This window comes from Python bivittatus, unplaced genomic scaffold (assembly GCF_059951505.1).
Source record: "Python bivittatus isolate LINGU-HERP-01145 unplaced genomic scaffold, Pbiv_v1 ctg000440_np1212, whole genome shotgun sequence".
Lineage (NCBI taxonomy): Eukaryota > Metazoa > Chordata > Lepidosauria > Squamata > Pythonidae > Python > Python bivittatus.
In genome coordinates this window covers 9,946,432-9,960,521 of record NW_028277063.1, presented here as the reverse complement: position 1 = coordinate 9,960,521, position 14,090 = coordinate 9,946,432, and the positions used below count along the sequence as shown (strand labels likewise).

The window sequence follows — 14,090 nt, the reverse complement described above, 5'->3', positions numbered from 1 at the left end:
AAAGTGCTACTCCCAAATAGATCTTGACTGGATCTAGCAGGGTTGCTTTTGTGTTCTTATGTCATAAGATTAAGCCAATACTGCATGAATATTAAATGTTGGATCAACTTCCTCATCTTCCTGATGTGGGGTTAAAACTGAAAATACTTCCATGCAGTCAGAAAAATATCAAAGCTATAAGGCAGAATTGTAGTTTCATGAACATTCTGACTGATAAAAATGTTTTATATTTATGATTGCATTTATATCACTGCTCTTTTTCAAGATATGTGTATTCCCACAGAATAATATTCCTTTGAGGCAGATTAGGCCAACAGAAAATTACTGAACCCATGTTACCCAGTGAGCTGTGTAGTTCAAGTCAGGGACTTGAACATGGGTCTTCCCAGTCCACATTTGAAACCTTAACTACTATTCTACATGGTCATGGATCAATGGGTGACTGTTTGTGACATCTATATTCCAACAGAAAAACATGTTAATCTGTGGCATTGTTGATTTGATGGCACCTAAAACAGATTTCTTATGGCATAGTTTCACTGAGTAGGGCAGAGTACAATGTATGGATCCAAGATACATCTATGGTTTATTACAGATTATTATATTAATAAGCTAAACTTCATTTTTCTTATTCGTTTTCAGTGTAATAAACTTTTGAGAATCAACAATACCCACTTCAATCTAGATTCCAGCATTTTGAGGGAATTATTCTGCCCAACAATTCAAATTCAAGAGTGTAATATATATTCTGATCTCACAAAGGTCTCTCTATTTCACATGGCTGCACGTTGGATTAATTACCTGTTCAGTTTTCTGCTCTTAAAAGGGATTTAATTCCCAATGGAATGTTATTGTTTTCTTCATTTAGTTATGAAGTATAATTTAAGAAACTTTCTGATCTTGCCATCAAGAATAGATTTATAGCACAATACTATGTATTATTACAGTATATAGAAATAATCCCACAAAGTTCAAAGCATCTTAAGAGGATTGTACCTTAAATTCATTTAGAAATCTACAGTAGGACAAAAGAAGAAGCATTCTCATAATATGTAACAATAAATTACACCACAAAATAAAAGAATCACATATATGCGTGCACATATCAATGCTATTAGCTTTAATTAGGAATCATTAGACTTTCTCAATTCTACTGATATTGTCCAATATTTTTACATTCCTTGTGCTCTGCTCTATTTGTCACCGAGTAGCAAATCTGGCTTCCAGGATATAGTAACAGATTAAAGTAAATATCTCTTGAGCTGAGTTCAATTCCTGATGACTAATGAACATGTTCATCTGGTTTTGGGGCAATGGAAGCAGTTTGCTATTGCTTTCTTCCATCACAAGATTGCTTGTGGTTGTTGAACTGGAAATCATAGTCCTTCCTAGGTAACAAACAAAAGCACATAATGCATTCCACTTATGAAATAACAAAGAAGATCTATAATTTCAACATAAGGATCGCACCAGTCACATGGTGTTCTAGCCAACAACCCAAGTTCAAGGCTATAATGCAATAGACGCACCTCACAGAAGCTTGGCGCATAATGAGTTTCTCCTTTTCTCATAATGTTCACACAGCTATAGACCGGAAGCAGTACCATCTGGGGTTTTTCCTCCTTCAAATTAATAAAATGATGTGCTGAGAAATTAACATTTGCTCCCTGTAGTTTAGCCCCTGAAAGCCAAAAGGTGCAAAGAGAAAAAGAAAAGAAAAAGAAGAAAAACCACCACTCTGTGAACTGTGAATCTGTTCCATTATATGATGTGCTGCAGAAGGAAATAGAATAATCCCTCAATCATTTGGGAATTTACCTCTTTTTGCATCATGATTAATATTTCTTGTTTTTAAAGATTACAGGTTTCCTGATTGTAATCCCACTGGCCTTCAGTATTGTTTGGGGCAGCGCCTGTGATGTTTATCATGCTCTCCTAAAGGAGGAATAGGTAGGTGTCTACTTGTTATATCAAAAATGTGCAAGGTTAATAGAAGTGCCTTACCTGTCACTGCCTTGCCTGAAGACTTTTAAGTTTTTCTGTAACTCTCACCTAACTCTAATACTAAAAATGAAACTGAGAGAAGACTAAGGATATTGCCATGTTTAAAGCAAGGGGTTGTGATCCATTTTTTCATGAAAACTGACTCCATGGCCCTGTTCTCAAAACCATTTTAACTGAGTCAGTCACTAACCCAGCCAGATTCCTAGTGGTTTTGACAAGAAACAATCACATTGAATGGGTCAAAATCACAAAACCAAAATCCCTCACACCCACTTCTCCGGAAAGTGTACCATATCCCATAAGCCCTTGAAACCAGAATGTGATGGTGTTATATACATTCGTGTGTGTGTGTGTGTGTGTGTGTGTGTGTGTGATTTACAGTTAACCCAAATCTCATAATCTCTGGGAACTCTGTACAAGATCTATTTGTTCTGTTGCCACCACTAAACATTTTTCTGGTTTAGAAATTATTTTCTTTTTCCCCTTTCTTTTTTTATGTCTTTGAAGGAACATGACCAGGTGGAATGTGGGAAAGAAATAGAACTGCACAGTCACTTAGTAAATATTTTTTTAAAAGAAGAAATAAATTGACTTTTATTGAAAACTTAAATTGGTTTATAAATAGGTTCACTTAATTCTACAGTGTATTCCTTGGCCACCCTAGCACTTAATACCATATATTCCTAACCTTGCCTCCCTGACAAATATTCCTAGGCTTCGATTCTGAGGTTCCTCAGACTTGTCCTTCCAATATACCTCCCAAATGCCCCCTCTTCTAGTTTCCTCCTCCTTCTGGAATATAATCTGGGAGTAGGTCCCTTGTATTGCTATGCTTCCAATCAAAACATCCAATCTTCACAGATGGCAATGATTCATTACATCACTAACCATTGGATAGCCAATAATGGGCATCATTTGACCTCTACAGCTTCTCAGTGTTTGGGAGATGTGTTCTATGCTGCCAGGCCTTGACAATGAAAGGCATCATTTTTCAGCCATTCCCTCTCTTCTTTCCAGTTCTTTTTCCTGGAGGTCTAGGTAAGCCAGAGAGGTTAACTGACTGGATCTAGATCTTGTCACATGACTAAGTGACTTTATTTCCAGTAAATTTAAATTTCCATGAGTTGATTAACTGTATCAACTGGCTTTTTTGTTGTTGTTGTTACACATGATGCTTGCCCCTCCCCCCCACATTCATCCAATTAAGATTAAGAACAGGCTAACCTGGATGCAATCCTCTGACGCTTACCTGAGAAGATGTCCTGATGAACTTATTGGAAGTCACTTCTGAATAGAGGTGCAGAGCATTATCAGCTGAATCACCTTCCTCAAGTGATTGGATCTGTTGGTTCTTTCGGATAAAGGAGTATGCATCTGTTGGTAGCAGCAATCATTTTGACGAACATTTAAACATTTCGCATAGAGACTTGTTAAATTAAGATATATAAGCTTGAAACAATTTTTCCGTTCAGTGGGAAGACATTAAGCTCTGTCTGTCCCATGCGTACATTATTTTCTGAAGCTTTTCAAGTTATCTCAATTATTTCAAGTTAGAAGAATCAAATGTGAACACAATATTTTAGAAAGGCAGCTAGAAGCAGTTACTTGCCACCACCTGGGTATTGATCTAAGGGGCCTTGGACTCTTTCCCCAGCTCCACTGAACATTCATGTTTGAATTTAAACATGATTTAAACTCTTTAATAATAATTAAATGTAATTAAACTCTTTAATTAGAAACAAACTAAGTTGGATGCAGCCGTTTTAATGTCTTCATATCATCTTCATGGATGACCAAAAAAAGAAAACATTCAGGGAGTCCTTTATATTCTTATGACAAAGAACGTTCTTCCTTTTTTTAATTATGGAGGGGAGCAGGAGAGAGGATAGCTCAAAGACCAATTGGGGTTCTCTTCTAGCGGCTTGTTTTAAAAAGTGGATTGCAAGCCATGTTTCCTGGTGTCCAATTTTCTCTATACAAGGGGAAACTAATCTACTTAGTATCACTGTTGTGCTTTGCCTGTACTAAAGACAGCTTCATTATTGCAGGCATTCCTGGAAATGTTTGCCTATCAGCCTTTCTTCATGTTGAAAGATCTCTGTCCACAAAGTAATTTTTTGAAGCAAACTGGGAGTTTCTATAACATTTTCCAACTTTCAAGTAGTTGAAGTCCTATCTGAACCTGAATGATGAGGTCATTCTTCACCTTGCAGATTGTAAAAAAAAATGAAATCATGCCTAACCGTATAGACCCACAGGATGTAATCTATTTCTATTTTCCTATAAGAAGGACAGAAAGGAAATATATACTACATTCCATTTCCTGCCTAGGGTGTGAACAATCTAATTTCAGTTGAAAATGTGAACAGTGCAGGAAGAAAAGATTGAACTGGATATCCTTACCTGGTTGGCTTTCCATTTGTGTGTGACCACTGGGTATATATTGCTCTCTGAAAGTAAAGATTAAATTGTGAAGCTTCAGTGAAATGGGCTGGTGGGAAAATTCTCAAATTTTAAACTTCAGACTTCATATGAACATATACATCTTAGTATGCTGATATTACAGGCCAGATGTTGTTACAAATTCTGTTTATCACAACATTCCAGGAGGTAACAACACATAAAAACAGAACATCTCTGAAGATGCCGGTCACAGGTGCTGGCGAAACGTTAGGAAACAAGACTTCAAGACCACGGCCACACAGCCCGGAAGACCCACACCAGCCATAGAACATCTTTTGCTTCAGGAGTTGCCTGTCTGCCTTGAAATCTGTTCCTGGCCATTCCACTCATAAAGTATTACAAAAAGATACAGCAAAATTGATTGCCACACATGTGTGCAGCACCTCTGTATCCTCTCTCTTTACACGCACAGAGAGAGAGAGAGAGTCTCATCATGTGAAGAGGATCAGTTTACTGTATTGCAAACATCTGGAAGATAGACTCATTGAGACGGAAGAGCCTATTTAGGCCAATGTAATCAGCCCTCTGCTTAGTGCAGGAATTCAAAGATATACCTGATAAGTGACTGTCTACCCTTCTCTTGAACACTTTTAGCAAAAGAAAGCTCATCACCTTGCTGGGTAATTGATTCCACTATTGAACTACTCTTACTGCTCTTAGGAAGGTATTTTGAGGTGGTGATGGTGGTGGCTTTCCCTAATGTTCAGTTGGAATCTGCTTTCCTGTCCCTTAAATCAATTATTCCATAATCTCCCTTCTGGGAGAAGAGAGACTAGGTCTTGACCTTCTGTGTGAAACTTCTTCAGGTGCTTGAAGAATGCTATCATACCATCCCTCAGCCGTCTTTTCTCAAGAGTAAATATCCACTCTTCCTTTAATCTCTATGTGTAGAAGACCATTTTTAGACCTTGATCAGTTTCATGCCCTTCTCTGAACTAATTTGTCTTAATCGTTCAAAAGTGTGATGCCAGAAACTGGAGGCAATGTTCAAGACAATGTCTGATCAATGGAGAATAAAGCAGAACTATTACTTCTCATGATTTGGAAAATATGCCTCTGTTGACAGTGCAAAATTGCATTTGTGGTTGTTGTCCGGTGGGTTTGTGTGAACCGAAAGTGTTACTTCCTAGTCTGATACTAAGTAACTAGGCTGATTTGAGGAACAAAGAAAGAACAAGTATGGTATGAAAAGTGTGGTCAGAAAGCTTTTTCTTTTCTCCTATGTCTTACAACATTAGAACTTGGGTCATCCACTGAATCTAAATGCAAGGAAATTCAGGACTAATAAAAATAAATACATCTTTAAATACCACAACTATGGAAGTCTTTGCTGTTTGATGGAATGGATACCAATCTGAATAGTAATTTAAAAGGGACAAGGAAATCCATGATCAGGCTATGAAAGTTACTATTCTTGATGACTATATATAATCTCCCAAGCCAGAGGCAGCATACATGAAATAGCAACTGCTGAAGAATGACAGTGGGTTGATACTGAACATTTCCAAAATTTTAATAAAACTTTAAATTGTACCTTTAAAAAAAATAGAGTTCCATAAAATGAAAAAAAAGATCAATAATGGATTTACTTGAACATCAATATAAATTTTCAGTGAAGGGATTTCTGTTAGTGCTAGGTATTTCCCTCTTAGTCCCTCTAGATACATCACTGGTTTTAGAACCAAGACAGAACAGTATTTTCTAGAATAGAAAGGCAAAGGATTATACAGAATAAGAGATTTTTTTAAAAAAAGAAAAAAGAATTTCTGTCACCTCATACTAAGGCAAGAGTATCATACTATGATAGTGTCAAGTAAATGTGTTCTTACAAATCAAAAGAATAAAAGATTTAGATGACTGTCCTCTTTTAGACTTTGAGAAGTTCATTGTTACTTATTTTTTAGACTCCAAAAACACAACGTTTAAACTCTATAATGCTTTGTTAAAAATATAAATGCATACCTTGTCTTCTGGCTTCGAAGAAGGGCGGGAAACAGATTTGGGAAAGCACATGGAGAATCATACATGGCTATCCTTTCATCTTCACTACAAGAACTGCAGCTTAAGATTTTACATCACTGGCACTTAAGAATATCATGTACATTACTTAAATCTCCTGTGATCATTGGGATCTCAGTATGCTTACCTGGTTGCTCTCCATTTTAATACACCTGAGAGAGAGAGAGAGACTTTGCATCATCTGAGATCTGTCTTTCACAATAAAGCATAGAACAGGGTGCAAAAAAGTATGGTCTAGGAACTTTGTGTATGTGTGCCTTCAAGTTAGTGTTGACTCCTGGTGACTAACTGGACAAGTCCTTACAGTTTTCTTGGCAAGCTTTCAGAAGTGGTTTGCCATTGTCTACTTCTTCCTCGGGCTGAGAGAGAGGGACTGGCCCAAGGCCACCCAGCTGGCTTTATGCCTGAGGCAGGACTAGAACTCACAGTCTCCCAGTTTCTAGCCTGGTTCCTTAATCACTACACCCAACTGGCTCTCCTCATATACTGTAGACTACCAACAACTTTTTCACAGCACCTCAGGGTGGATGGAGCTGAAATTTTACCCTTAAAAAAAAAGAGAGAGAGAGAACTATCTGAAGGAGCCAAAGGGTATCTTCAGCTATGCATTTTGTTCCTTCAAACCTCTTAAAAATACGACCTTCCCTTGCTCATTTTGGAGTGCAACCCTTAATAGTTGATGTAAAGCCTAAAGGTCCTCCATAGTCATGAGCCACAATAGTCATGAGGCATAGTAATACTCCTGAATCAGATCAACAGAAAGGAAAATCTGAGCATCACTGAGTATCAGATATTAACATCTAGTTTTAAACATGATTATTGACTTAAATATTACCTTTTTTCTTCATCACATAAGACATTATAGCAAAGATTAAAATAGCAGCTGTAATTCCAATTCCTAAGCCTAAACGCAGAAAAAAAAAATGGATTAAACAATATATTCAAAAGGAAATGGGGGGGGGGGACAGCAAAGAGAGAGAGAGAAAATGATAGCTAGTATTATATAGGCTTTATAGTTCCAATAGTAGAGAACAGTTTTATAGTTTATCGTGTTTACAATTAAGGTGAACAGTTCAGAATAATATTAGAGTTAATATGATTTGCCCAGCTTTGTAAAACTTGGAATGGAGCAATATCATTCCAATCATCATAAACTAAAATCAGACAGATACATAGAGAATAGCAGGTGATTTTTTTTTCTTTTCAGGGCAAGTTTATTTGCAGGGTTTTGATATGTTTATGAAAATTGTGCTATTTTCATTATTAAGTACTCTACGCTATTAATTGTTGTTACTTGAAGTAGAAGTAGAAAGGACAACTACTGCAGTCATTTTTCAATACCAATCCCCATCAGAACGAAGAGACTTACAACTACAAGCAGATTCAGAAAGGAAAGAACAGTATTCAAGTAAGATTAAAAACATTTTGGGGTGGGTGGGGGATTCTAAAATAAAGATAGAGAAAAATGAAACATTGCATATTATGGATACTCAGAGAAATTAAGCTTCGGTCCTCCACTCTGAAGTTGGTTTCCATAATGCAAAAAGCAAATTGCAGAATAATAATTAAAATATTCCATCAGTTAAGAAGAAAATTAAACATCTACTGAGATATTAAAGGAGATAAATAAAGAGGTTTTAGCAACAAGGCCTAAATCATACGCAAAGCCTATGTAGCTGGATCAATGGACCAAACATTTACCCAGTTTACCCAGGCTGGTTGGTTGAAGCCAATTTGGCAAATTCTGTCACCACAAGCACTTATTATTTTGTTGCCCTTTGTTCCATAATGAACAATCCACACTGCTGTTTTCTTAGCTAGTATCCCAACCCCCTAGAATCGCAGTCAAATAGCTCAGCTGCTACAAGTTCTATATAACATTTGGTTGGGTAGCAGGCACCTTTATACAGCAGAAAGAATGCATGGAAAGAAAAGCACTAAAGTCAGGAGTATAGCCTTTGTAAGAAAGTATGCTTGAGATTGGTCCTTGAATGAAGGAAATATAAAGTTAATCTTTCTTTTGGAAAGAACCTGCTGACAGGGAGCCTTGGTTTACTTAAATCTACCTATGGCTATGAGCTTGAGGTGTGCTGTTCTCTGCTCCAGAGAGCAGGCAAGTCAAATAAATACCTGCACACACCAAGTCAGAGTCAGAAGAGAAAGAGAACTAAATTGGGAGAGAAAGGAAGGGTTAAAAGCCCTGAAAATATCAATCTTGCCTGGTGTTTCTCAGTATTGGCAGCTTGAAGATACGTGGGCTTCAACTCCCAGAATTCTTCCACACATCTTCAAGTTGCCAAGGTTGAGAAACACTGATCTAACCAATAGGAGGCATGCAAAGCATGGGCTTATCTACACTGCAAAGCTGCTCCATCACCAGAACAGGACAGCTACCATTTTTTATGGCAGAAATGGACATCATTTTTACTCATCTCCAACCATTGCAAACGTGACTTTCAGACATGTTTTCTTGCTGCAGGAAATCATTTCCTTTCATGTCATCTCAACTACTGTTCTCCATTTCACTTTACATTACAGGCTAATTAATCCTATCTGCAAATTAGTAACTCCACAGAGAACCGAGGGGCATTCCTTAGCAAAGAGTTTTACCTCATAAATAAAAGATTGCTGATCCAAAACCCACAAACCCAGCAGAAACGTGTTTCCTAGCTAGCTGAAGAGGGGGAAAAAATAGGAATAAAAATATGTTTCTCATGAATTTCAAACCAGCAACCCCTTACATACTAGATAAAGCTCTTAGCTCTTGTGTTATTTTAGCACTGAAGAAAAAGGGTTGGGGCTGGGGTTAATAAAACTGCAAGCAATATTTGGGTAGCATCCAAATAATATATTATTCAAAGCATACTCACCTACAAAATGTGCATGATGTTTATCCTCTGCAAATGAGATAAAAATGAGAGGTATACTTTCATTTCAAATTGTACTGAATGTTTGCAAAATTACAAGAAAAAAATACATCATTTGGTCAATGATCACCAGTTTCATTAATGTAAACTCTACAAGTTTAAAGCTCTACAAGCTTTAATTAGAAGTAAAGCCTTTAAAAAAAAAACCCTCCCTATACTGTGCTTAGTTAATTGCCCTGCTGCCTTTAAACATCCATATTCAGTATTGTATACTGCTTTTCCTTATAAATAATCCCAAACTGCTATTTTTAATTACCACAAATACAATTAAAAACAACTTAGTACATAACTTTCTGAGGAAAAGAAAATGCGAGCACTCCAAATCTATTCTGTAAAACTTCTGTTGCTTCATTCCTAAATGAGTCTTTTTGGCAGAGATCAACTGTAATACAACAGAGTTGATACCAATAGAGGAGAATCGAGTTGAATCAAACAGCTAAATTTGAAGCACAGCCTTCATTTTCATTAGTGCTGCTTTCTACCCATGGGAGTCAATGCCTTTTCTAAAGCATGTTAAAAGGATTTAACCGTATCACCAACATTACAGATTGGAATATTCACTTATACATTGCCTATCCATATGGAAGTGAAACAATAGTGGTTTTAGCAGACTCAGACATCTTTCAAGATTTGCAGAAGTGTCTAATAAAAAATAAAGCAAAGCAAAAAACCCTTGAGCATTGAGTACGTTCAGTAGATTTTAGAATGACAGAACATTAAGGGTGTCAGTTATAGGTCATCTCAGTGGCAACCGGCCAATAGTGAATGGAGCTCCGATGTCTAATGTTGAGGAAAGAGCTAAAAGGTGAGTTGAGATGGGAACAGCTCAAAGCTTGTTCTCTCTTAGAACTCACCCCTTTTTCTGACATACCAGTTCTCTTTCTCCCTGTGTAAAATGCTATAGGATGGGACAGGCTACACTCGCTAAACCAGTGTTGTCCAAACTTGGCCACTTTAAGATGAGTGGACTTCAACTCCCAGAATTCCCCAGCCAGCCATGCTGGCTGGGGAATTCTGGGCGTTGAAATCCACTCATCTTAAAGTGGCCAAGTTTGGACAACATTGCGCTGAAGTCTTCAACTGATTGCTGCAGAAGATTTTTTTAAGTGCTTCATGGAATGAAGCCATAGGCCTTTTATTCTGCTCTAGAAATTCAGTTCTGTTGCAAATACCAATAAAGCACTAAGGCTTAGTTTTGGCTGCCAACCCTTACATCTAGTGCTGTCAATTTTCCTTTCCAACAATATTATAAGGCTCCTATCTCAGACTGATTGATGTTCTGAAAAGAACTTCCCTGTTAGAGAAAAAGGCTAGACTGCTAATAACAAGGAATTTAGCTGTAATCGTTGTTCCTCAATTAATGGATGCTCGTTCAGGTTGGAAGATGACTGTTAACTCACAAAAAGTTACAGTATTAGTTTGTAAGACTTAAAACTAGAAAGAAACACTCAGTATGGCAACATTTTGTTGCAATCCCTCTTGGGTCTGCTCCACTTTTGAAATTGGCTAAATTCTGAAGCAAGTAAGGGCAATTTTAAAAAGCACTCTTTTTTTTTTTTTAGGTGAATCTGTTCATCTTCATTTTATTCAGTTCCTCATTTTTCCCAGTTGTATATTCAATTCATATCAGTTCATATTTTTAAAAAAAAACAGCACAAAAATTCATATACATTTTCAGTTGTGATTTTTCAAACGTACAAAGAGAGATATGGTACTTGAATGCATTGCAAGCTTTGTAAGAATCGTATCATTTTTATTATAACAGAAGGAGACAGTAATTAATGTCTGATTGAAGACTGTATTTTTTTAAAAAAATTAAAGGTGCATGAGATTAATACAATGTAACTCTTGTTAAGGACATGCCTACCAATTATTCAAGTTGGTCCCAGAGAAATGTGCCTCTTCACCCAGAAAAAGTTGCACACCCCTAAAGTTTAGGATTGAAAGGTGTCAACAGAATGGAATTCAGTTCTACTCTTGAGTAGCAAAGCAGGAAGCTTTGAGTAGCAAAGCATTTTAAATTCACCATTTAAGAAACTCAATTTTGATTTAAAAAAATGTTCTTACCCAAAACTTGCTGAAGATATACAACATTGCTTAGACCAGAATTACTGAACTGGTTTTTGAGGTCCTTGAACTGATATATGCAGGAAATTGTCGCTGTGTTCTTTTGTGATATTTTGTAACAAAAGTTATAGGCAAATGTATTCTTCTTTTGGGGATAACTTTCTATCTTTTTCCCATCTTTACAAAAAATAACCCGTGTAAAATTCAAGAGTGGAGGTATTTTACATCTAAGGCACATTGTATCTCTTTCACCTCTTGATGAATTATTCTGGTATATATGAGGTGAGGGAAGATTACCTGTGGATTGAAGAAACAAAGTTACATGGACACTTTTACTGATTGTGTAGGTTTTGATTAGAGTGGGAAAGTTGGATGACTAGGATCTAGACTCTAGCAGCCCTAAGAACTACTTTAACTGTTTTTTAGGAGAGGGCAATTCCTTCTTGTATTTCATACATTTCTAAAAGATACACTGATTTCACAAATCAGCATATATATCTATATCTAACCCAGCCCTCAGAAGATGAAAATATGTTATCACCTTCCCTTCTGTCTACAAACATAGCAAGCTGGAACTGATAGTTTTTCCAAATGTCCTGTATATCAGATAGAATGAACATATTTCAATGTCTCTCACGTTTCTGCCTAAGTGATAGGCAACTTTTTTTATTCAAGAGAAGAATCTTGGCTGTCGTCTTAATATTCAAAAATATTCAACATATTCTATTCCAACTCTGCTTCTAATGTCAATGGGCAGATTCAGTTTCTACCCATCTGGAGATCTATGAACTGCTGTTTAGAAGAATGTCTCTGTAAAATGAGTCATCTTTATAGTTCAGGAGCTACCTGGAAGCATCACTTGAATCTTTGTACATTTTAAACTGCCCATATCCTAACTTTCAGCTAACATTGCAGCCTGAGTAGCATTTACAGATTCACCCTTCCTCTATTAAGAGGATGTTAATCATGAAACATGATGTATGGAAATGGCAATTAAGTGGAGAAGGCATAGACATTTATGGGAAAGAGCAAGATTTCCTACAATATGGACATATAATAAAAGCAAAACTTACCTGGAGAACTACAGGGCTCTTGTCTTGTTAGCGGTATGCCTTTAAAATTAAGAGATGCTAACAGGTGAGATATACTATTTTTGTTCCATTTGAAAATCAGCAGTATTAGTCATGCCATTCTTGAGAATATTTAAGGTTATGGTATAATTAAATATTTTAATTATTTTGTACTCCATAATCCTATGAATGGTGAAATACTATAGCTTGATAGAAAAAGATATAGACATATCCTCAGAATAAATTTCTGTTTTTATTATTAAAGGTTAAATGTAATGTTAATAATAATGAATATATTCACTTTTATAATAACAGGATTAATTATAGTAAAAAAAGAATTTATGATCTAGTGATATAAGTGGAATAAAATCATTTTCCCTTTAAATTATGGTGATTATGAAGTTGTGCAGAAATTATTCTGGTGATTAATTTTAACTGTGATTTTTAAGATTCATTGAAAAATGCTTTCTTGAGATTATTGACAGCCTATAACAGCATTAATAATTAAAAACAATTCTTAGATAATTGAAAAAATAATTGAAAAAGAAGTATTCATTTGTCACAATCAATTCAGCTGCAAATAACTATTTTAAGTCAGTTGTAATTTATTTATTTAACTATTTCCATCTGAACTTTAGCTTTTGATGTATCCGTGATGGGTAATAATAGTTAGAGAAGTCAAATTTTAAATAGCAAGGATACATTTTTAAACATGGCATTATTTAAAATGTACCCCCACATTTCACCATTTTTCATTCGCAATTAATTAAATTGCCTACAATTTCAAATCATGATATAACGCATACATGATTCATTAAAAAAAAGAACTATAGATATTACTTTTTATTTTCAATTCTAGCTTTATTATCTTTTCTTCCTGCACTTAAAAAGAACAGTTCATAAATTATTCTGAAAAAGGAAGATTTCACAGTATAATCCAGTTATAAAAAATCAAGGCATAAGAAATATCAATCAGGGAAAAGTGCTTCCATGCCTCCAGCAAATATTTTATTCAAAATCCCTTCAACATACCAATCATGATCAAGTTTGAGTTTGTCATTCTTTTAAAATCATCAGAGCCAAGTTGTTACATAATTTATATCATAAATAAATGCATAAACCAAAACATTATGGCATAAAAAATGGCACTGAACTGTTCACTAAGACTGATGCTTAAAAATAGGCTGCATGAGGCAGAATTGTACACATATGTAGGTACACACTGCTGGCTGTCATATTAAGCATCTCCAATGAAACATCAGCTTTTGACATGTTTCCTGAACAGATCACTCACTTAATTGTCGTTTTATAGCAAAATCCCTTGAAAACAGAAGAGAGCTGTGCTGTAATCCTAAATCCACTTAAGTTAGAGCAAACTCCACTGAGTAGGCCTGTCTATGTATTGGTGACAAGGCAAAGGAATAATACAACGCACACACAAAAAATCTTTCTCGATTGCATCAGGAGTTGTTTGCTCAATAGAGAAAAAAAAAATCAAGTTGTTCATTTCCTTGGTTTTCTTCTCTATTTTGTACTGCCC

General features: G+C 35.9%; 1 protein-coding gene across 1 annotated transcript; it reads right to left on the bottom strand.

The window, feature by feature from the left end:
* Nucleotides 1-1,100: 1,100 nt before the first annotated feature.
* LOC112542904 (uncharacterized) lies at nucleotides 1,101-11,774 on the bottom strand. The gene is made up of 8 exons (XM_025176859.2): nucleotides 11,481-11,774; nucleotides 9,357-9,383; nucleotides 7,322-7,390; nucleotides 6,614-6,638; nucleotides 4,408-4,454; nucleotides 3,254-3,378; nucleotides 1,530-1,622; nucleotides 1,101-1,388 (listed from the first exon to the last, which is right to left on the bottom strand). The coding sequence occupies exons 1-8, from the start codon at nucleotides 11,716-11,718 to the stop codon at nucleotides 1,377-1,379; spliced, it is 636 nt and encodes a 211-aa protein (XP_025032627.2). The 5' UTR covers nucleotides 11,719-11,774; the 3' UTR covers nucleotides 1,101-1,376.
* Nucleotides 11,775-14,090: the final 2,316 nt, after the last annotated feature.

Coding starts and splice junctions, on each gene's coding strand:
- LOC112542904 (XM_025176859.2), bottom strand. CDS start 11,718: ATGTGCCTTAGATGTAAAATACCTCCACTCTTGAATTTTACACGGGTT. Junction 7,391..9,356: donor ACATCATGCACATTTTGTAG/GTGAGTATGCTT, acceptor TTCTGCGTTTAG/GCTTAGGAATTGGAATTACA. Junction 3,379..4,407: donor ACAAATGGAAAGCCAACCAG/GTAAGGATATCC, acceptor TGCTACCAACAG/ATGCATACTCCTTTATCCGA.